Source organism: Acomys minous (genome assembly GCF_964271855.1).
Source record: "Acomys minous genome assembly, chromosome: 12".
NCBI classification, from domain to species: Eukaryota; Metazoa; Chordata; class Mammalia; order Rodentia; family Muridae; genus Acomys; species Acomys minous.
In genome coordinates this window covers 100,783,214-100,807,788 of record NC_140493.1, presented here as the reverse complement: position 1 = coordinate 100,807,788, position 24,575 = coordinate 100,783,214, and the positions used below count along the sequence as shown (strand labels likewise).

The 24,575-nt window shown below is 42.9% G+C and overlaps 1 protein-coding gene across 5 annotated transcripts in view; it reads right to left on the bottom strand.

Moving 5' to 3' along the window:
* The window catches only part of CEP112 (centrosomal protein 112), a 391,861-nt gene that overhangs the window by 33,969 nt on the left and 333,317 nt on the right, over positions 1 to 24,575 (bottom strand). For all 5 annotated transcript variants that reach the window (XM_084751376.1, XM_084751377.1, XM_084751378.1 and 2 more), the window contains one exon: positions 5,486 to 5,575. In XM_084751376.1, coding sequence (XP_084607502.1) covers positions 5,486 to 5,575 — 90 coding nt within the window. The remainder of the gene's footprint in view (positions 1 to 5,485; positions 5,576 to 24,575) is intronic.

Below are 24,575 nucleotides of genomic sequence, written 5' to 3'. Positions count from 1 at the left end.
CAAGGGTGGATTTAGACCACAATGCTTTTCCTACTGCATTGCTTTCCTCTCCTTGGGTCTTGCTGGGGTCTTTGGGAGAACCTCAGATCTAAGCACAGGGTGACCACCAAGACTGGCTTTGGTCACCAATTCTCACTTAAATTAACCAATGTATTCAGGACTTAATCAAGAAATTGGGGTTAGAAAGCTGTGACTAAAATGTGAGGGCTATTCACTTTTAAAAACTATATATTTAAAATCAACTTATGGGCTGACTGTGCTTGTACAGTCTAGACTTGGGCGCATCACACACTATTAGGATCTAAAGCAATGGGCGGCAAAAAGGCTGGCCATAAAACTAGAGTGGCCCCCAGGGGCAGCCTGAGGCAGTAGGGAACCAGGAGCTTTCTATGGATGGCTTCTAGAAGTGCAAGTGCTAGCTCTTTCCTGACTAGCCACAGAGGGAGCTGCTTTGTTCCCCAGGCACTTGAAATGACTCTGTTAACAGGGCCACCCCTAGGTAGGGCACTGGGAACTCAACCTTCTCCTGGCTGATTTCTCCCCAGGGAGCAGGAATGAAGGCTGTTGTTCTTTCTAGGACTTAGCCTAGTGGAAGCAAACGCCCCTCCTCTAGTTCCCTGCCTGGAGTCTACACCGATACCTGGCTTCTTAGCACTGGGACAGCAGAATCTACAAGTCGCTTGTTTTGTTGTCTTCTCACAGCTGACACTGTCTTGCAGGGGGCCTGTGAGGACTGAAATGAGCCTTAGATATATAGCTAAGTGGCTCTGGGCTCCATCCTCAGCACCAGGTGGGGAGAAAAAAAAACCCATTGAGTATAAAAGAAAAGAGCGTCTCTTCATGAAACGGTCAGCACTGTAGATTATTTACTAGGTTCTAAAGTGTTGGCTTAAAAAATTAACTTATTTAAAATAATGTTTTTGAAAAACAAAGTAATCAAGTATGAAAAAAGAGAAAGTCAACAGTGTATCAAGAGACCATAAGACTTAATGAAATCTTTCCTTAGCTCCTGGCAAAATCAATTAAATCACTATGAAAGCTAGCCATGCTTTCAACTTTTAGAACACCAGTCTGAAAGAGGGGACTTGTTACATGTGCTTAGTACCCACTGTATAAAGCTAGAGTCTGACACTGCTTAATGACATTGTAATAAAAATATGCTTTGCACAGTGTTAAAAATAACAAGGAAAAATTTAGGTTATTTCTTTTCTTCCTTCTTTTCTCTAAAATTTGTTAGATTAATAATCTATTCTTGTAAATTATAAGACGTTTAGTCCCAGAGGTGGATTTTCATTTCAGCCATGATATTCTGATCTGCACCTGAACTCGGGTGATAGATAGCACCTGTCCATTTTATGCTGCGTTACCATGATGGAAAATAACACCCAGGGAGGGGGCAGGGCATGCCCAGTCTTCCCTGGGTCAGCTATTTCTGTGCCACACATCAGAGACAGCACAGCCTTTTTGGAGGGCTGTTTCTTTGCTCAAGTAGGAAGTTTGATCAGAGCTCTTATCCCTCATCTTTTCTCGCAGTTATGGGTTTATTGCCCAGATCTTATCTGGAATTAGAAATAATACTAACTCCTGGTGTGGCTAAGTACAGGGGTGATCATACTGTCCTATTTGGGGATTACAGGAAGGATCACATTTTTGTAAGGTTAACTTAGGAAATAGTTATCTTTCATTCTAGTTGTGCGCGTAAGGGCCAGGGCTTCCTCTGGACCCAGTGAAGGTGTCTTCTCTGTGGCCCTGCCTGGCTTGCTGATCAGCCAATGGAGGACACAGAGAAGAGCTGATGGCACTGAGGTAAATGGTGAACTGAAAGGATCCCACCCATTAAGACCTGATGAGAAGCAGCCTTTTGTTTTTAATTGAAAACATAACTTTGAAAATGCCTCATTCATTTTTTGTTTTTGTAAAATCAAAACACAGGAATTTTTCTTAAATGAAAACCAGAGACAGTTTAAACTTTTTTTTTTTTAAAGCAAGTAAGTTATAAAAAGTAAGCCTAGGAAATTGTCTTTTGTAATTCTGCCAGTTTCAATTTGATTTTTTTTTTAAAATGCAACTAGTATCAGGATAATGATATTTAGTCGACAAGAAAGAGAAGGAAGTTCTAAGTAGCCGTTTTACATGCACTTCAGGTGTTTGATTGGGTGCTGTTAGGCTAGCTACTGTTACTGAAGTCCCTTTGATGGTTGATAAGGAGGACAGGTGTATTATAATGCTGTCAACATATTAGCTATCCAGAAGCCAGCCAACCCTTCTTGTCTAGTCCTCTTAGGGTCATCAATTTAAAGGGGGAGCAGGAGCCACATTTAGATAAAAGGTTAAGCTAAGTTACAGACGAATATTATTTATTTATTAGGTACAGATTTCTTGCTACTCATTTTTGTTGAAACAACTGGCCTTTCTTTTCCAGCCCACATCCTAGGAACCTGTGGAAAGAACCTAACACCTCGCGGTGGCAGTGACTAAGGAACAGGCAGCTTTATCCACAGGTATTTCCTGATGTTTCCTTGGTAAACTGTGGCCAAACAGAAGATATCAGGAGTTAGTGTAAGAAATATTCTAAAGCGCTATTGTCACTGCCAACATGAAAGCAACTTTGATGATCAAAAAGAAGTCAACAACAAGAAAAGGGCTGAGAGTAGTTCCTGGATCCTTCCCTATTGTTCTTTTGGGATTTCTCCATTTCCCAACTCTCAACATTATTATGGAATTTTCTGTGTGAAGTTCTGCCATGAATTTAAGTGGTGTCAACAAAGTTTTACCTTAAGTCACATTTTACCACAAAATGGAGAAGCCACAGCCCTCCAGGGAGCCCAGAAAGTTTTCTACTTTTCAAAAGCTTTTTTTTTTTTTAAAGAAATTCTTTTAGTTACACATGTTCTGGACAGAGAATGGTGCTCAGGTGACCTTCAGTGACAATTACACCATGTTGCTTGGACCTGCCTGCCACCACACTCCCACGGAAGGATGCATTTTCATCTGTGGCCAAATCCGCCCTATGTACATTTCCTTTGCCTGCGCATTTCTCTGCCTGCAGAAGGTCAATGGCACTGGCTACTGTCTTGGGCATTTAGAACTCAAGGTTTGATTTCTTGCCCTCCTTAGCAAGCCTGTGATTTGAAACCACTGCCAGTTTGTTTGTTTCTTCCTTTCTTATATTAACTGGAAATGAACCTCAAAGTTGTCACGGTCGGAACAAAGGTCTAGAATGCAGGTGACCTTGTGTCTGATCCACCTTTGCTACGTGTGCTCTTATGTGGTCATCTGTACAATGGAGCCGGCAAGCTGAATGTCTGTGGACACAGAGAGGAGTAAGTGCCTCTTGCACAGTGCCTGTCCCCTTGTAGGCATTTGGAAAGAATAGGTGTTTTTAAATTAGAGTACTTCCACCCTGTTTTCAACTGCGTAACAAAGATACTATATAACACACACTATATGAGTCCATGCATATGTACTTATGAAAACATAACTACATATGTGACAGATTATACAGGGAATGCACTATGGCATGGCAAGAACGTATAGAAGGTCAAGTCACAATGTAAGTTTTAATGTTTTTTGTATACATTTTTTTTCTCTTTTTGGTTTTTCGAGACAGGGTTTCTCTGTGTAGCCCTGGCTGCCCTGGACTCACTCTGTAGACCTGGCTGGCCTCAAACTCACAGAGATCCTCCTGTCTCTGCCTCCCCAAGTGCTGGGATTACAGATGTGCCACCACACCTGGTTAGTTTTAATTTTTTTAATTATTTATTTTAATTTTATTTGCATTAGTGTTTTGCCTGAATGTATGTCTGGGTGAAGGTGTCGAGTCCCCTGGAACTGGACTTACAGACAGTTGTGAGCTGCCATGTAGGTGCTGGGAATAGAACTCAGGTCCTATGGAAGAACAGTCAGTGCTCTTAACCTCTGAGCCATCTTTCCAGCCCTTGTTTTAATTTTTTAAGTCCCAAATCATAATATAAGAATTAACTCAGAATGAATCACATACTTGCATGTAAATCAAAACGCTATAAAACTTCAGGTAAAAAAGGAGAAAACCTGGAACTTAGTGTTAGGAGAAAAGCTCTCTGGATTGACACTAAGAACATGATCCTTAAGAGGAAAAGCTGATAAGCTGAGCTTAATTAAACACGTTTTGGTTGAGGAGTCTGATTAATGGATGCAGAGACAAGCTAGAGGACCCAGGGAAGCGCTGGCAGCGGCACAATTCAGCAAGGGTTAGAACTCAGCACCACTTTGTCCTCCTCCCTGCCCTGAGCCCCTCTCTGTCCACATCTACAGAGATGAACAGTGCCTTCATTACCACACCTGGACGCTGGTCCTCAAAAGTCAAAATACTCATTCTGAGAGCCTGTACTGAGCTGTCCTGACTCAGCTCACGTACTGAGATCTGGCAACACTCCTGGTGAGTTGTGTGTAGTGTGTGGAGTTGTGTCACTGAGGACATGGTGGTAAGACCATACCCAGTGGCTGAGAACAAGGCAGTCAGTCACCCAGGATTTTTTTGATTGTTTGTTTTGTTTTTTGAGACAGGGTTTCTCTGTGCAGCCTTGGCTGTCCTGGACTCACTTTGTGGACCAGGCTGGCCTCCAACTCACAGGGATCCATCTGTCTTTGCCTCCTGAGTGCTGGGATTAAAGGTGTGCGCCACCACACCCAGCTTTGGATTCTTATTAGCACTCATGCTCTTTGTTGGTCCACTGTTAAAGCCTTTAAAGTGTCAACATTGCCACTTACAATAATTCATTAAAACTAAGAGTTGAGTAAAAAATAAGCCTGTCATTTGAAAATAAACTAGGTCATTAGCTATTGTCATAGTCAGCTTATTTTATTAACAGAATAGAAAGAAAGAGAACATTAAAATTCAAAAGAAGACATTATTTATGCCTGTTAACTAAATAATGCCCATTTATTTCATGAGGCTTTATACAATCTGAAGAGAAATCAGAATATATGTCCACTTATTTTTAAACAATGGCATAGAAAACACTGTCAGCTGCCTACCCAGCTGATTTTTTGCTTTTCTTCCCTTCCTTGCCTAACTCCATCACCAGCTGGTGAGTTCCAATTGGCTAGTTTGGATACTGGCCTTGATTAGACGTGCTGGGCTGAGCATGTGACCTGCTGTGGCCAAAGCAGCATGAAAGAAGGGCAGAGGAGTGAATCTAAAGGAGTTCCTTATTCCTCAGAAGAAAATTCTAGAAACTGAGTACCTTCTGCCTCCAGATAGTGCAGAAATTGGTGGAATACATGGCCCTGCTGTAGCCATCTTGGAATGAGTTGAGAAATAAGACACCAAAAGGAGGTAGAAACACCAGAATGTCAAGAAATGCAGTTCTAGTACCTTCACTCTCTCTAGACCTCTTGTTCTGTGTGCTTGTGCATGCCCTGGTTTCTGGCCATCCAGAGCATCCTGCTTGACACACTGGAGCAGCTAGAGAAGGAAGGGACAAGCGAGCCAGCGAGGACCTACCTGCTCCTGCGCCTCCAGTTCTTTGTTCTGTAACTTTTTCTCCGCACTCCGCACCTGATTGGAGCGGGTCTCTAGTTCATCTTGTAAAGCCTAAAACAGTGTAAAATAAATACAGCAAGATCAAAAATTAGTAACTTGAAAAAAATAGCTTTACCACATGAATTGGTTATTACCAAGGCCTCAGATCTTGGCTCATTACTGTTGTCTCAAAGAGCTTCAGCAAAGAAGCCCACATCATTTGTGCTTTAGGAGTATCCAGCATAAAAAATTGCAAATGTGTCTGAGTGTGGTACCACATGACCCAATCTCAGCACTCAAAAGGTTGAGGCAGGAGGATTACTGAGAGTTTGAGACAAGTCTAGGCTATACAGTAAGAGCCCGCTTCAAAATGCCAAAAAAGCCAAGGAAAAGAAAAGTCATATTGTATAAACTACACAAATTAGCAAGTGTCAGTTATTATCAAAATGTCTCATATTTCCAGCATAGGGCTACAACCGCACAATAAAGTAGGAAGTTACTGCTAATTAAAGCAGCTCTACCAATATAACAATGAAAAGTGTTGAAATCTGGAGGTCTTGTGACATCTAGTCAACATGACATTTAAAAATTATAATTATTAATTTATAACAAACTTAAAGGAATATCCACAGCAGCTCAGAAAGGATGGTGTGGACTTTGGAGAACCTGTAAGTTGTAGACAGATGACTTTTCAGTTGCCAAGGAGCTGCTAGATGCAGATTCCAGGTTACTATGGGGAAGCTAGAAGCCACCAAGATCTACAGTTATCATCTTGTCAATCTTCATTTTAAGTGAAAAGTAAACTAGAAAAGATGCAGAACACACTAGAGCAATCCTGTATCATTATAGAAACAATACACGAAAAGTTACAGCAAACAGAAAGTGTGGGGTGGTAGTAACAACGTGGTCAATAGTCTCAAAATGAACCTCATCCATTACGCTGAGGCTGTGACAGGGACCTACGTGTCATGAGAAGAGAAACAAAATCCCTTCCTGATTCCCCAGACTTCTTATACTGGTGGGGGAGTGAGCAAATAGTGAGTGTAATACACATCCTTGTCAGTGCATGAGAAAAATACAGCAGAGGAGGGGGCTATTCTGGGCAAATGGTTACAATTTTAAAACAGACGGCCCATGAAGGGTTATCTGAGCAAATGTTTACAGCAGGGGAGAGCACAGGCCACAGCGATCTGCAGGGGAGCCTTCCTTCCAGGCAGAGGACACAGATGTGTGAAGGCTTTGGGGAAGCCACAGAGGTCACTGTGGGTTGGTGCAGAGGCGAACAGTGAGGTCTTAGGCTCTATGAGGTCACTGGTCAGTGGAGTTCTTTAGGTTCCACTGAGATGGGCAGGTGCTGTGGGGCTCTAAGCAGGCACTACTTTGGTCACAGACTGGAGAAGGGCAAGGCAGATGAAGGGAGGCTGGTCTGGGCAGGACCAATTGGTTTACTGGGAAAGAATGACGGAGAATTAAATCAGGGTGGAAGCAGTTGGCGAATGAAATGCTGGATTCCAGGTAGGTTCTGACGTTAGAGGGCATGCCCTGAGCGGGTAGATGCAGAACTCAAGGAAGAAGAGGACCTCCAAGGATCTGAGCAGTTAGTTCTAAGAGATGATGCAGGTGTTCACGGGGAAACCCTGAAGTTCAGCCTGGGACAGAAGTCTAAAACGCCTGCTGCATATCCAAGCGCTACAGATTCAAGGCATAATGTCTAAGTTGGGGTTCATTAAAGAGTTAATGTACAAGGCATGGTGGCAACTGCCTGTAATTGTAGCACCCAGGAAACTGGGGTAAGAGGGTCATAAGTTCAAAGTTGGCCTGGGATACACTTATGAGACCCTGTCTTAAAAACAACAGCAACAACAGACAACAACAAACTAAACACAGACAAAACTTTCACTACAAAGACAGTCTTTTCTACACACACACACACACACACACACACACTCAGGGGCAGTAGGTTTTAATTTTAGGAGTTGGACCGTAGACCTCTTTGAGCATCTAATGAAAGCTATATGGTCACTTTCTAAAAGGGAAAAGGCATGTTTATAGGTTTATTTCTGATTTTAGGGACTGTTTGAAGCACATTCACAGTTAGACTTCAGGCTAAGAACTTTTAATAGGTGAGATGATTTTAAATGAGCGTATAGGTTTTAGGGTCTTTAGGTTTGATATTAAACATTATGGAATCTACAATTTTTGACTAGGTCTGGGAATGAGCTTAGAAATCTCAAGTTCTTATCTCTACTTATACTATTGTGGAATGTTTCAAAAAAAGACAGATGCAACCATTCCTCTTACGTAGCATTCCTTTACTTGTGAGAGTGCTCAGTAAACAGGGTGTTATCCCTTTTAAGAACAGCATGATGGTACAGAGTAAGGACCACTGCTGGGCAGCAGAGCCACGCATACTCTTCTGAAGCCCAAATCCAAGGCAGTTGTCTCCCTGCTGAGACCTGGAGCCCCTCTCCAGCACCTCTGAGCTGCAGCTTGGTCTTCAGGAATGCACCACCGAGGGCCTGAGACTGGTGGCATGGTGGCAGCCTCTGTGCTCGCATGTCGTGCTGAGAGCCATCACTGGCCATCAGTAGCCAGCTCAGACAGGGCGGGGTTGTGTTTCTAGCTCCTGATTCTTTGCAGCCAGTCAGTCATATTCTGTGTCTGTTAGGAGATAGTGGGGGCTCTGTGTGCTCAGATTCCTGGGCTGGTGCTAATGTTTCTCTAACTTCGGGTTCAGTGTCTGCGCTGTGCACTGCTGTGCCTTCCTCATCTCTGCCTGGTTTCTCTTCTTTGTCCCCACCTACCCTGTTCTGATACTCAGGGCAGAGCTTCCTGGACTCCTCTGGTCCCTTACCAACCTAGTGTTGAGAAGAACTAATGCACAAGTCTGTGTAAGGCTGTACACAATTGCACTTCCACAAGCTCACTGCCTGGCCAGATCAATGCCTGGTACAGGTGACTCCCAAAGCGCAACTGTGAAGGGACCTGACTCATGAAGGGTGATGCTCTACCCCCTGAGGGTGTCTACCTCAACCATCAGAGCCTCTGATGGTACCCAGGATGGTACATTTAACCAGCGATAGTCTTGGAAATACAGAATCTTCCTATGTCTATATTATATCTTGTAATATGCACAGCCTTCCCTGTATACATATACATAGTGGTTATTACAATAATATGCTGTCTGGTTTCTGCCATAATAAAGTGTTTTTCTTTTTAGATTTAGTTTTAGTCACAGGAAAATATAAAACTGTGCATTTCTCTTGTCTTAGACAAGCCCTGTTTCCTTCCTCCTGGTTGTTCCCACCTCCCCATCACTAGCAGGCCCCACATTCTGCACACTGTCTCCTCCTGGCATTTCCTCCCAGCCTCCTGTCCTTACCATTCTCCTGCGTGTCACTTCACTAGTCACTTGCTACCCCCACATGCCAAACCCTGAAGCTGATTTGCTTCTTTACTTGGTGGCTGTATTTTACACCTACTTATGGGGTTCTCTTGAATCCTGAGTTATTAATTGTCTCACTGACAGCAAAAAAGTTAAAAAAAAAAAAAAAAAAAGAAGGGTGCTTCAGGATGGAGAGCCTTGAGTTGGAACAGCAGCTGTGGAGAAGTGGACACAGGTAGCAGAATCCTGACTGAGGGCTTGGGAGCAAAGAGGGGTTCGGCTATCTCAAGGCCTTGACAATGAGAGCTGAGCATATTGGGAACAGCAAGTCAGAAGTGTTGAGCCAGTGTGGTGTTAGTGTGCTGATTTTAAAGAGCTAATGGGACTTTAAGGAGGACCTATTGCTGTGATATTGATATTTATATCCAACAAGTTTATATATTGAAATCCTAACACCCAAGGCAATGGTACTAGTTTGAGCTCCTCAGATGGGGAGCTCACACAAGGGGCCTTGGACAACTGCCATGGCTATATATATGCTTGTATGCCATACTGACTGTAATCAGCACCCTAAGAAAAGAGGGTGGTCAAAGACAGCCACCTCGGTGAGAAGAATCACATTCTCACCAGACGCCCAGTCTGTGGATGCCTTGACTCTGAAAGTGCCAGCCTGTGGAATGGAGAGGCACCAACGATGTTTATAGCACCGTAGCTTAGCACGTGTGGCTGCAGCCCCCCTGAGCTGAAGGGTAACTTGCAGAGCTAGGTCTGAGCAGGAAAGAGAGCTCCATGCGCAGGGGGACACCTGTGTAAGGAAATGAGCAAACTGACGGAGGTTCTGAAGCCTGGCCTTTGTGATGGCCATGAGGCAGACGACACAGAGGTGGGAAGAGGAGCCCAGAGAGCTGCTGAGGAGCGGGAAGGGCAGAGATGGAGACAGTGTGAGGAGAGAAGTCTAATGAGAGAACATTTCCAAGGAGCAGGGGAGCAAAATCAGAGCTCATTGTGTCTTCATGCCCCACACAGGGAGACTATTCAGACTACCATATTTTATCATTATTATCAAGATAGAATCCAAATTACATTTGCTTTTCAAAAACAGTAGCACTTAAAAAACTTGCTCATCGTTAAAAAACATGAAGCACAATCTTTTTAGAGGTTAATCAGAGAAAGCTATGTCTAGAAAAGAGAGGTTAATCAGAGAAAGCTATGTCTAGAAATGACTTTTATTATCTATTAAAAATCAATGTAAAAATTGAAAAGTAACCAAAATACACTACTTTCTCAATTAAAGTATAGTGCATGAAAGGGAAAGGATAGTTTCTGTTGGCAACTGTTCCTGGACTGATAGTCTACAATAATTATTCTGTTTGAACCTCAGATTTTGACATAAAGATAGTGGGGAAGGACCACCACTCCCCAGAATGCACAACCAGTGGAATTTCTTTTAAGTTGTTTCTTTTTTGAAAAAAAAAAAACCTTCAAATGTGACATTACACACACACACACACACACACACACACACACACTTAATTTATTCCTGAGAAAAGCCCTAGACACTGAAGGCCATAGAACATCATGTCCCTTTAGGTCAAAAATAGGAAACCAATCATCAATTTGAACACTTAAGTCGTTATTCTGCATCTGTCTTGGTTCTGCTGTGTCAACTTGCATCATTACTGAACAGACAATTCTTTTCTCTGATTATATCTGTCTTAAGTCCTACACAGGTCAGTCTGGCAATGATGGGCTGTTCTTGACTTCCTGGTATTCTGTGGTAGAGACCAACAGAGGACATGTTCTAGAAGAAAGATGTAAACGACACAATATGCTCTGTACACACAATGAGGGTGTACCACAGCCTAAAAGTGAAAGGCTTAGAGGATTAATTGCTTTGTTTGTGTAAAATGTGAAACCCATTAGAGCAAACTCATATGTGAAGGGTTTTATCCACCAGTGGGGCTCTTTGGGGCAAGGAAAAGGACTGTCCTTGACTGTTACTTCTGACAATTCTAGGTCTTTCTATTGGGTTGGTGGGTCCAGAGGCAGGGGGTGGGGTTATAGCAGTCAATGCTATTTTTGTGACGGTAGTGTCCATAACTTAGAGTGAGGCACCCCCTAACTTATAAGCCACGTAGTAAGAACATATGTAGTGCTTTATTTAAAAAACCAAAGTTCCTCCTCTAGCTCTGAATTAATTAAACAAGGAGGAAGTGAGGGCAGAGCCATGCCTTCTAATAATAAATAAATGAAATAGTTTATTTCAATTACAGAACAGTTAAAAATCATTTAATAGAGGAAGAGAGAAATACCATACAACAGTGATCATGAAGATAAAATGTCCCCAGGAACATGGCATTTGATAAGGCTTTCTGACTTGGCATTTTACTGTGGCCAGAGTCTTTCTAGAGACTCCTGCCCTTGCCTGTGGCCCCCTGAGAGCTGTGACTCTACTACCCCTTCCTGGCTGTCTCAGAATGCAGATTTTGCGGAGGGTTTTGGTCTAGAATAGCTATATCCCAAGCTGTCATCAGAACAATGCTACGATACTATTTTAATCTCCCTTCTCTCATCCTTATGTAAAAAACTCAGTGATGTGAAACTGGGAAATGAGTTAACTGCGAATGCAAGGAGATCATCAGCAGTCTGGGCCAGTCTCGCCCAAAGTCTGATGTTCTAGCAGCACTGCGGGGGCTGCCGCACCTTAGGCACAGCCTTTGTGTACTTAGACCACATTACTCCCCTTGATGAGAAGGCAACTACAGAGCAGAGGTCAGTTGCATTCTTATTAAGGTAAACTTGTATTCAGTAAAGCTTAGGGTTTAGTTTTTTGTTTTTGTTTTTTTTAATTTTACATATATGAGTGTTCTATCTGCACGTACATCTGCAGGCCAGAAGAGGGCATCAGGTCATATTATATGTGGTTGTGAGTCACCCTGTGTGCTAAGGAATTAACTCAGGACCACTGGAAGAGCAGCAGTCAGTGCTCTTAACCTCTGAGCCACCTCTCCAGTCCTTAGGGCTTAGTTTTTAATGGTAATGGTCTACTTTGCATTTGAAACATGTGAGATGATTTTTAAAGTTTGTCACAAGCCTGCAAACCATTATAATATCCTCCTGTAGTTCTGATCCATTAGACAAAAATGACACAATCTTTGAAAACTCTGTTTACAGAGGTGGAATAAAAATGACTCTCCCTTCAAATTAATTGCCCATTTAATGATGCCCGTGTCTGTTTACACAGCACCACTCCAAGTCAGCTGCAAATGGTGCTGATATGATTTCCCATAAGCAGGCTTTCTTTGACACACAACTTGGCACAGAAACAAATATTTTTCTTTCTAGTACTGATAACTTCAGGCTAAGATCAAATATAAATAAAGATCATAAGATTGCACTGATTTCTTTATTTTTACATTTTATTAAATAACACCTTAACCAACTGGGACAAACAAAGCAAGGCGGCCAAGCCCTGTCACTCATGCAGGGAGACACACATCTAGGGCTACTGAAGATGAAATGATGGCAGAGTGTGACATTTTTATGGGGTGGTTTCACTGGCTTCTGATGGAGGCCACTACATCACCTGCTTTATTATTATTTCTAAACAGGCCAAGTCTAGGGACAAAGGGAACATGTCTTTGCCGGCTGAAATGTTACTCAAGACTTCTGCAGTGTCACTTCATTCCTAGCTATCTGGCATGAAGAAAGGAACAGACAATGCTCACCTAACTGCAGACTCAGAGTCAGCTGGGACTCCTGGGGGGACTGCTGAAGCACCCCCAGCTCTTGCTATCTTCTTCCTATCATGGTGACAGTCAGGTTCCAAGAAACCATCTTCTGAAAACCTTTCATAATCAGGATGCCTTGTGATACTGGTGTGAAGAAAAGGGGGATCTTTGGGGACTTTTCCCCATCACATGTTACTCTGCATGTAAATCAAATTTCCTTTCCTTTCAAAAACCTTAGTGTTGTTGCAATAAGCCACATATGTGAGAAACAGCATTTGAGTGTGAGCCTGCTAGGCCTCTGACTCAACACTGAAACAAAACCACTATGGACAACATGAAAAACAAGGAGGGTGTTTTCTTGAAAGAACAAGACACATTTCATTTTTCCTTTCTTTCTCACATCTATTTTCAGTCCTTTAAAATTCCTGAAGGATTTCCTCTAAAAATGCACTTAAAAAAAAAAAGCTAAGTGCTTCCTGGTCTGCACAGAGGTTCCAGGAAAAGAAACCATGGTATTTCAAGGCTTTGATGATCTAAGGAAGCTGGAATCCCCCAACGCACCTCATTAACGCTCCCTGTCACACAGCAGACCATCGGCAGACAGTCCTCACGTCTCTTGAAGTAGCCAGTCCATTTCTACCAAGGAAATTCACAGCACCACCGCCCCTCTCCCCAGGCAGCCTTGCTTGTGAACACATTCTTATCGTGGGTGGTAAAATCCAGGATCAAGTTTAAGAAGCGCAGCTCAGAAAGTTTAGGAGTGTCTGGCTCCTCTGGCTAGTGCATTAACTACTTGCACTTGAGTTCACTCTTTGCAGAACAGAGTGCAAATCATTAAAAATGTTAGGTCCTTGGAGACCACCACTCTTCTGTACAGGCCCAGGAATGGAGGAGCCATTCATTTAAACTGTAGTTTTCTCTCACTGTTACCCATTCACACATTTGATCTCAAACCCCACCCCCCATTCAAGAGTTTTCCCACTACACATTTCAAATCTAGATTCAAGAAGGCTCGGGCTTCTCATTACGCCCGTGCATCCCCACAACGTACTTGTGCTCGCTCTCTCTTGTGACTTCATCTGCTTTCCTCATTTTCGACTTCTTCATGAGGGTAACAACTTCCTCGCCATCCTTAAGGTGATGTCCGAGATGCTTGCTAAGTTGTCATTTACACTACAGTAGTAGGTTTGTGCTGGGGATACCAACCAGTCACATGAAGACCAACGGGCTTTTCATTGAAAACACTTGGGTAGGGCTGGGGAACTGGTTCAGTGGGCCGAGGGCTTTCTTGTGCAAGGGTGAGGATCTGACTGTGAACAGCTCAAACCCACAGGAAGCCAGGCGTGGTGGCATTCTTTTAATTCTAATGCTCCTGTCGGAAGAAGGGAGCTTCAGACAGGAGAATCCCAGGAAGCTCACGGGCCGGCTAGCCTATGAATGTGGCGGTGAACAGGTGATCCTGGCTCAAGCAAGGCGGAAGGCAAGAACTGACAGTGCCATGGCATGTGCACACTCACATGCAGGAGCACCCACAGGCGGTGACAATCGTTCTATTGCCAATCCAGTGTCCTCATCACATCTTATTATACTGGCCTTTTCTTTCACATCACAAAATTGGGGTGGTCTTCCTCAAGCATCTGTTGCTCCCCCCCACCTTTTCTCTCGCCTGTGGACATTTCTCTAACAGGGCCTTTTCTCTGTACACCATCTCCTCTGGGTTTTAGAAGTTTCAGCTGGCGCCTGCATCACTGCAGCTGGGTGTCCCTGTGTAATGGGTGATGCTAACCAGGCTTCCACTGCTGACCTCTAATACGCATCTCCACACACACTGCCTCACATGCCCTCTGATTAGACAGCTGCAACTGTCTCCCTTATTGCCAGTCACCTCAGCATCATCTCAAACTTACCAAGTTCAAGACCAAGCTCATGAATTGCTCTTTATCCAGCCTCACTCCTAACTCTCCTGATGGTCTGGTTGAATGATTGCCTTCTCTGAAAAGATATCTATTGCAGAATGTGTAATGGTGGCTTAATGTGAACATGGGTCCTTACAGACATAATTAGCTGAGGTTATACTACAATAGGGTATACCCTTTTAAAAGAAAAACAAAACAAAACAAAACAAAAAAAGCAAACAGCCTTGCTAGGTAATTCAGACTAGACTCAAATTGATAATTTTTCTGTCTCAAGTCTCCTGCATTCCGGGATCAGTTATGTGCCACCATGTTTCGGTTTAGCTTGGGTCTAAACCAATTCAACCAAGATATGGTAGAAAAGAGGCTGACCAGAGCCTGGAGTGGCATCTGTGAGCCAAGAACACTGAGAACCTCTGGGCAACAGTGGAAGTTAAAGGAGTGTGGGAGCATTCTTTTTGACAGCGTTCAGAGGGAGCTGGCTCTGCCCCTTATCACAGTCTCCTGGCCTCCTGAGCTGGGAGACAACAGCTCTCCCTAGTTCCAGGCTGTCTGAGCTTTCAGTTGCCATGTTAGCTGTAGGAGGAAAAACCTTCCATTGTTGTACGTTTTTTCTATCAAAACACTAAACACACACATGTACTCTCTGAACCCCCGAAGAAAAATCTAAAAGCTCCACTGGCCCTTAGAGGGTCCTCTGCTCATCCCAGAAGAACAGGATGTTCTGACTGGCTGGGTGAGTCACGTGCTTCTTCCAGACTGAATCATAAAGTTAGGTCCATCTCTAGGTTAGGAAAAGAGAAGGAAGGCAGGTGTGCCACCACAGAAAAGGTGGAAGTGCATCTTTAGGAGAACGGAAACAAGGATGCTGGCAATCAAAAGACCTGCCTCAGCTCTGCCACTCTCATCTGGGTCATATGAAAGAAGTGTGTGTGTGTGTGTGTGTGTGTGTGTGTGTGTGTGTGTGTTTAGTATTTTGAGAGGGGACATACACGACAATGGAAGGTTTTTTTCCTTCCCATGTGTATTCATTTCCTTTGGCTAACATGACAACCAAAGCTTTCATCCGACCCAGTTCTACCAGAGGTCATCTTATCCTTGTGAGAGCCAGCAGGGTGCTCACTGTGGCAGGGTCTGGAGAACAGCACTAGGGAATGGCATTATTTCTGTGCTAGTTTGGTGTTTCTATGGTTTTGCATACATGGCCATTTCAGGCTACAAAGAACACAGTTTCAGCATTGCAATGGCTCATTCTTAGATGAAGAGAAATGCTCAGGATGGGAAGGCAGAGCCTTAGGTGAGCTTGCTTCCCATCCCCCACATTTACCCAGGGGATGCGAATCATCTGGGCCAGGAAAGGGTTGTTCTTTTTTTAACCTTAGGATTCTGGATATCTGGAGCCCATACTTATGAGGGAAGAAGTTTAAAACTTTCCATTTAAACCACTTAGAAAGAGAGGATTTACAAAGATCCTGTTTAATGTTCAGCTGACACATTGTCAAAAACATTTATCATGCAACCTTTTGAAGTTTCTTCCACTCCTTTCTAGTTATTAAAGCTCAGATTGCAGTTAGTTATCAACAACAAAGCAAACACGTGACAGTGTTTTTATAGTCAGCCATTTGGTTTCTGAACTACTAAGCAGAATTCAGTTCTTCTGATCAGAAAAATGATTAGCGACCTAGTTTTCATACTGAAAGCACCACCCAGCTGATTTATAAAATCACTTCTGTATGGACCCAGAAAGGATGCCAGGGACTAGGAAATTTCTTTTTAAGTGTTTTATGATGCTCCGAGTTTTAAGAATGTCGAGCTATGAGAATGTACCACTTTAAGTCAGGGAAGAATTCTTTCAGTGTAAACCAAGCAGCACTGACCTACATTATAGAGGCGAGTTCTCTGGCAACTTAATCCCTAATGTACATTTCTTCAGATTAAGAATAAATAAAATATATTCTAAGAATACACTAAGAATACATTAAGTTCATATTCTGGATCCAAGAGGATAATACATTTAAAACATCTTTTGAGTATCTATACAATGTGCTCGACATCATATGGGAAACACAAAGTGGGGTGAGCCTTGGGCCCATCTTTTAGGCAGCTGACATTATCATACAAGGCATGTGATAAAGACAAAAAGCAGGAGGGCACAGCTAAGTGTCTTAAGCAGCCAATTGAGAACAAAAGGAACAGGAAAGAACAGAGAAAGAAGTTCAAAGACACCACAAAGAAGGAAGCAGATAAATCCAGAATGTGGAACATTCACAGGACAACTGACCTGCTTTCTGTAAGGAGTCAATGTCATGGTGCGAGAGCAAAGAAAGGCATGCTTTAGATTACCAAAGACATAAAAGACAAGATCAATGCAATGTTTGCATCTTGCTTGCATTTTGACTCAGACAAGTCACCCATAGAGTGGCATTTTGAAGTCAACGGGGATGCCTAACCATGAAGCAGGTAGTAAGGAAGACTAAAGGACAGCGTCATTTGCCAGATGTGACAACGAGACCAAGGACTGTGAGGACCATGTTCTCTCAGAGGCATTCTGGGATACATAGGCCAAAATGATATGTCTGAAGCATCCTTCAACATAAGCATAAAAGGAGAGGAAAAATAAAGCCAATGTGGGCTTTGAGCCTGGGTCTTACTCTGTAGGCCAAACTGTCCTAGAGCTCTCTGAGCAGCGAGCCTAGGCTGGCCTTGAACTCATAGCAATCTTATTGCCTCAGCTTCACTGTGGTCAGATCTTGACAGCTGTGGAAGATATGTGCTAAAACCCTATACAGAGTAAAAATGCATGGGGTTTTGGTATGACATCATGAAAGTATTCAGGAAGAGCTTTGAGGAATGGCAATAATTCTGACAGGCAATAGGTGGGAAGAGGAGGAGGAAGAGGAGGAGGAAGAGGAGGGAGAGGAGGAATTGTTTCCAAGGAAAACAACACTGCAGAGATCAATAAGGTGGAAACGGGGGACTGCTGAGCAGGGAGAGCTGGAGAGGTCCTGCAAAGGGAGGCTGAGCAGAGGCCCAGGAGGCCCTTCGTTCAGTAAGAACAGCTTGCACACTCTGTTTTATCTGTAGCACAAGTTAGCCAGTTTACACTTATAATCTCCCTCCTGACACATCTTTTTCATCTAACTTTCAATGTATCCCCCACAGAGAAAACTTTCCCATCAGGCCTGTTCTGGCCTTCCACTGCCCACCTGACCCGGGTATGTTCTTGTTTTATTGCTGCTGCTGTGATAGATACCCTGACAAAGAGCAACATAGGGGAGGAAAGGGTTTGCTCTACTTATGACTTCAGGTTACAGGCCGCTGCTGAGGGAAAAGTCGAGAAGAACTCAAGCAGTTAAGTCATATCATATCCATAGTTAAGAGCAGAGAGAAATAAATGCATGGGGTATCCTTGCTTGCTTGTTCAGCTAGCTCCTAGGTCCTGCCAAGTGGCCATTTCAATGTCACAGCACACCATCTATTGCTCCTCCCACTGTATTTTGCATGAGAGTAGTGACATTGATTGGCTTTCAAGTTAAGTTTTTCAAAAGCTACTCTGGAAAATGAAACATACAGAGTGAGAGTAGAGCCAATGTACATCTTTAAGAGTTCTAATCTAAATCTACAATAATGACCATGAAGGCTTGTCATCCTAACCACATACTAAGAACTGCATTCATGACGAAATTATGACCCATCTAATGTGATTTGTATTGCTCACTTAAAATGAAAGTTTCAGATGTTTCTAACTAGATTTTTAAAAAATTACTGGGTTAATAAACTAGTGTTGGACATGCAAGATTTTTTCCCTTTTAGCACTGATATTGCAAAATAAAATGTCTTTCACAAGGAAATAGTAAATGTTTTGAAGTAATTTTAATCATTGTTGATGATGTGCAAAGTAAATTAAGATTTCCTGAACAGCACAAGAGCTAGCGTAGGAACACTGTATAGGAAGGTACATGGGTTTTTTAAAATGTCTACCTTTCCTTTTCTTAAGATGAGGCTTTGATGGGGTTAAAGACCAGATAGTTTAGTTTTACAATTAAGCTTAGTTGTGTAGGAGTTAAAATGTGTTTAGGTCTAGATAGACGTTTTTAGGTTGATAGAGATGAGATATGATATTGATTTACATTCAGAGTTGTAGACTCACCAAGATAGGAAAGATGTTTTCTCCAAGGTTGCCAAACACAAATAGGCAAAACATTATGAATGTAACATTTATATAATTCCTGATGGTTTTGTGGTCCTTCTTACTGTATGTAGTTTATTGTATATAAATAATAATATAAGTGTATATGTAAAAGTAAAAAAAAAATTAAAAAAAAGATGAGGCTTTGTTTAGGTTGATCTCAAATTCATGATCCTCCGGCCTCAGGTGGGATTCTAGTGGTCCTCTACACTTAGCTCAAAACATATTTTTAAGCAGAAATACAACTGGCTGTTAATAGTGTTGACCAAATTTTAAGGATGTAGCTTAAAATTGGTTAAACCTTAAGTTTTGAAAGGCTTTCCTATACTACTAAACTATCTCTGTTACAAAAGTTATAAAGCTAGTGTTTGTTTGTTTGTTTAGGAAATAAATAGCCTCAAACCAAACATCTAAGATTCAAAATATAGTGTTGTTTCTCTCTTACAAACTGGCAAAATTCCTTTTGGTACCTTGAAGTAGACCTGATATAAGAAATCTGATTTTAACTTATAATTTTGAAATTACATTTATTTACTGTGTGTACATGCCATGGTACATGTATAAGGTCCAGAGGAAAACTGATAAGAATTGGTTCTCCATCTACCATGTGGATTCTGAGGATTAAAGTTAGATCATCAAGTTTTGTGGCAAGCATCCCTACTGAGCCACCTTGCTGGCTCCTAGGTACTTTTTTTTTTTTACAATTGTGCTTCCCCATCAATATAGTATTAACACAGCTTGCCAGTCCAACTTCTGAATAGTTAAGGCCATTTGGTACATCACTGGTGGATAAAACCTGTTCCTGGACTAAGATCAATAAAAAACAACTATGTTTTACTTCAGATTATTTTGGTTGTGAGCCTAGCCTTTTAACGGCTGAGCCATCTCTCCAGCCCTTACTTCAGATTATAAGATACCATATACAAGACACACCTGACCATGAGACGCACCCAGTTTTTAAAGGAGTAAAACAAGAAAAACAGTAAAAACAGCAATCAGACCATAAGGGGCCCCCAACCCCCCCCAACACATACACTTAGGGGGAAAAGTGCATCTTATGGTCGGAAAAATATGGTAATACATATGAATCGGAGAAAAGCAAATAAAAACCACCAAGAGGAGGATGAAAGTTCCCTAACCCCTATATTCATATATACCGCTATCAATACACTGATTTCTCTATGTCTTTCCCCCTATGTATAACGAACCCAGAGGATGCAGAGTGTAACCATGAAAGCATCCCTGTGGCTCCTTTAATCCTGCTCAGTGGGGGAAGCTCTTCTCTTGCCCCTTGGTGAAAACTCAGAAAGGTGCCTTGATTTTTCAGGTCACTGTAGTCCTACGGCCACTTTAAACTGTACACAGTCTGAATCCATTTAGGTCATTCTCAACAGAAATGTGAATGGTTCCTAGAAGCAATTTACTCTCTAAGGCATAATGTATCTAAAGTATTCCAGACTGCCATTCTATGACTTATTATTGAGTTACTTTGGGTCCCATTAGTCTTTGACCAGGGACCTGAACCCTGCTGCGAGGCCCTTGTACTGGGTCTCATGCGAGTCTCTAATGTCTAAAATTAGACTGATGTTTGGTATCTATTGACCTCATCCTCCTAGTTGTTTTTTTAATAAAAATTTTTAAATCTTCAAGAATTTTATGCAATATAGTTTGCTTATATTCACCCTCTATTCTTCTTAATTCTTCCTAGATGCACCTCACCTCCAAACTCTTAAAACAGAATAACCCATGGAGATTGAGCTCAAGTTTTTGCTGCCCATAAAACTTGTGTAGTGTCATCCACTGGAATATGGCAGGTCCACTCCCTTAAAGAAAGTTTCCTTTCCCTTCCCAGCATCCACCAATTACTAGCTCCTCGGCTAGTGGAGGGTGGATCAGGACCCCTCCCTGCTCACTGTTGAAGTGCTGACTGACTTGGTCTCACACATGTCTTGTGCTGGCAACCACAGCTGCTGTGAGCTCCTGAGTGCAGCGGTCCTGTTGTGTCAGAAGACTGTTTTTCTCTGCTCTTTCTTGACCTCTGGCTTTTTACAAGCTTTCCACCCTCTCTTCTATGATGATCCCTTAGCCTTAGGGGGTGGGGGCAGTGACATGTATTTTATTCTTCTCTGGGACTATTCCTTGATTTTCTCTTCACCCTGCCTTCCCAGACCTTGGCAAACTGGGCAGCTCTCTTTGTCAACTCTCTTTGCCTGCTGGATGACCAGGTCTCTTCATTCTTCTCAGCTTCTGCAGATGAAGGTCAGATAGTAGCACTGTCCCTGTTAGTGGGAGATGGGCTAATGAACTCCATTGTGAACTACCACATCTTCTGCAGTAAAGTGTCGAACGTGATTACTGAACAAAGTGTTCAAAAACAATTGATCTGTACGACAGATGCCGAGGCAATACTTAAATATTCAAAATTGTGTCAGAGCCAAATCCTCACCCAGCTCCAGGCACAAGTCTGTGATGGGGTGCATCTCACTATGCTCCAGGGAGAGGGCTGTTAGTGATAGCCTGGTGGAAGCACTGCTCCCACTGCACACCGAGTCCCAGGACAGAACTGAGGTCCTCCTAGTCCTCGGCAACATCTATTCCACTGAGCCTCACTGCACAGCCTTGAGTGGCTCGATGCTGATTTTCATGTAAGAGTGTTGCAGGGACACTCTGCTTCATCTTAACATTTTCTCCCACTCGTCTTTCTTTGCTTTCTAGCTCTCTTATACTCGGTCATGAAGGGTTTTTCCTCACCTGGCTTCTCTGAGATGGCTACAGTTCTCTACCTGCAGAAGGTTCCAGGCTCCCAAGCATAGAGGATGTGTGTTTTAAGAACCACTGTATTGTAGTGGACAGTCCTAGGTGGCCCACTGGCACTCTCAAGTGTAGGAAACATCCAGTGCACGCTACAGGCAAGCAAAACCCCTCTCAGCTCTCAGTGCAGAAGTGAGGCCTGGGTGCTGGCCTTGGACAGAAGTACCCAGATATGCAGAATGACGCAGAACACAGTGGGAGGTATAGAGTTCTTTGAAATGTAAGCTATGCTGGCTCCATCTTCCTCTGTATCCCTATATTTTTCTAAACCAGCAATGTTGTCTGGCTGCTCCTCCTCATCATGAACTGGGTCTCAAAGAAGCACTAAAGAGTGAAAATAAAAGGCTTCTGTTTGAAAATTAATTCAAGTTAAGCCATAAGACAAGGCAAAAATTTTTCTCAAATGGATTCCTATGATGTGATGGCAGTGAGCTGTTGTAAAGACACCACTGGATGAGACGCATGGGCTGCTGGGAAGAGTGGGCTAGGCACCTGGAGCTCTGCTTTCTCACCAGCATGAGCATGACCACTGGTCATGTGCCACATGACAACTGTGTTTCCCAGATTATAAAGGCCTTTTAAGTCAGTGGGGGAGGCAAGTGACCGTGAACTGTGGTGATTATGAGTGCATGAGTTTTCATCACTGCTTCACCTCTGTTACTTTTATGGCTTTGAAGAGTTTACTTAAACTTCCATGGGTATCAGTTTCTCGGCTTATAAGTAATAGAATAACAACAGTAGTGATGTCACAAGCTGTTGAAGGGATTATCACAGAAAACCACGGTGTTAACACATAGGAGCTCAATGGGTGTGGCTATTTGATCACCACGGGGCAATAAGAAGTGGTTGGCCATATCTGTAATTATGCACTGCCTTTTTCTTTCAGTGTTTGTTACCCTGTTTCTCATGAGCACTGGATGTTAGGTCAGTCTAAGTGTATAGTAGTGGGCGAATACTCTCAAGCCTTTTGGAAACGCATCACAGTTTTTATCAAACACTGGAATTAGAACATTTATATAGTCAGACCATTTTTCAACATAAATTTCCATTCTTTACTTTCTGCCTCTGCTACAGTCATGAAATTGCACAAATGGCAATAAAATGCAAGAGGACTGGCAGCCATGCACAGCCTCTCCATCAAGAACAGGCTCCCTTCGTTTCGTGTACCACTGCCACTACCTGTGCCTTGCTCTGCCCCATGACCTGAAGGATGTGATCACTGAGCACAGCACAGAGAAGTAGGAGGCGGGAGAAAAAGGAGGAAAGCCCACTGCTGCTTTCCCCACAGCGCAGAGACACCACTGCTCAATCTAACTTGCAGCAGCGTCTGTTTGACGCTGTGTGCTCAGGGCCCTTCCACATTCCCTCTTTCAGCAGCGACAACGCTATCCTCTTACCAACATCTGCGAGTCGGGACATTGAAAGGGGCCTCTGCCACTCTGCGCTCACTTAACAGCTACCAGATGCCCACAGAGCTCAACAGACACACACTGGAGGTGCTGAAATAAGGGAAACAGGGAAAGAAATGAACGGTTCTTGCTTCCGTAGGGTAATTATGACAATTCTTTCTTTCATAATTCATGGACATACACACAGAAGCTTGAGGGGTAAGGTAAAAATAAGCACCCCCTCGCCTATTTCTTTTAGGTCTTGGAGGAGACCGAAGCACTCTGTATTTATGGGTCAGGTGGGAAGCATCCTGGAGAAATGCTTATATCTCAGGCAGGAATAGTCCCAATTACTTTTGAAATATGGCATATTAAAAATGTTAGCAGGAATAACATCAAACAGGACCAGGACCTCTGCACCACCATTGCTGTGACCGCCTTCTTCCATCTGACTGGCAAAGCCCAGACAAACATGTAATTTCTGCTGTGCTGTGGGCTTCAAAAGGGTTTTGAGCAACAAAAAAAGCCTTCTGCCTTCTCACCAGCAAATGTAAATAGCGACCAGAATAGTACTAGAAAGAAAGCTGGGCTGGAACTGTCTGGGTCCTGCTCTAATTTTTGCTTTTGATGAGAAGACGTGAGCAGGTCTGTCCTCTATGTAGGGGGGTGCTGTGGGAGACATGTGAGAGCAAGGGCTGGACGAGGCACATGGCTGTGCTAGTGAGGTCCTCCCCATAAGGAAACTTGAGTGAATGCCTCAAGTCACCTGTGTCAAGCAGAACTGGCTAAGGTGGGGTCAGGCAGGAGAAGCCATGACCATTAAAAAAGCCTTTCTCATTTTTAATGAGCAGACACGAGGCACAAAATAAATGGGAAACACAAAGTCCTGACCATACAAGCCACACTGTAATCTTTGCACACCAATTATTTTCGCTTTTCTTGGATTTCTGTGTTTCTTCTTTCTGACTCCAGCAGCTGAGTGTTCAGGTAGCTTTACAGAAATGCACGATCTGGGAGACTCCAGCAGCATGCCTTCCCAGCAGACAGTGGCGGCTGAGATGTACCAGGTATACAGAGAACTAGAGCATGCTGGTAGAACTAGACTTATTACACAGCCTCTGAAATTATTGTTTTCATTTTAGGCAACCTCAAGTCCAGTTCTGCAAACGATGCAAATTATATTAACTTTAGAAACAAAACCAGGAAAATCTAAATATAGCTATTTTAGGAAAGCCTATACTGTCTAAAGAACAATTCAGAAGTTATTCTAGAAGCTATAGCAAATTGCATTGCAGACTGGCTCCTACAAGATGTCCTGAGGTGTCAGCATATTAAGATATTTCATAAACACACTTCCTTTTTATCTCATTTTCCCCTTCAGATTCTTCTTCTTCTTCTTCTTCTTCTTCTTCTTCTTCTTCTTCTTCTTCTTCTTCTTCTTCTTCTTCTTCTTCTTCTTCTTCTTCTTCTTGTTTGTTTTTGTTTTTCGAGACAAGGTTTCTCTGTGTAGTTCTGGCTGTCCTGGATTAACTTTGTTGACCAGGCTGGCTTCGAACTCACAGAAATCCACCTGCCTCCCCCTCCCAAGTGCTGGGATTAAAGGTGTGCACCACCACACCCGGCTAGAGTCTGCTTGTGTTGTACCACTAGGCCAG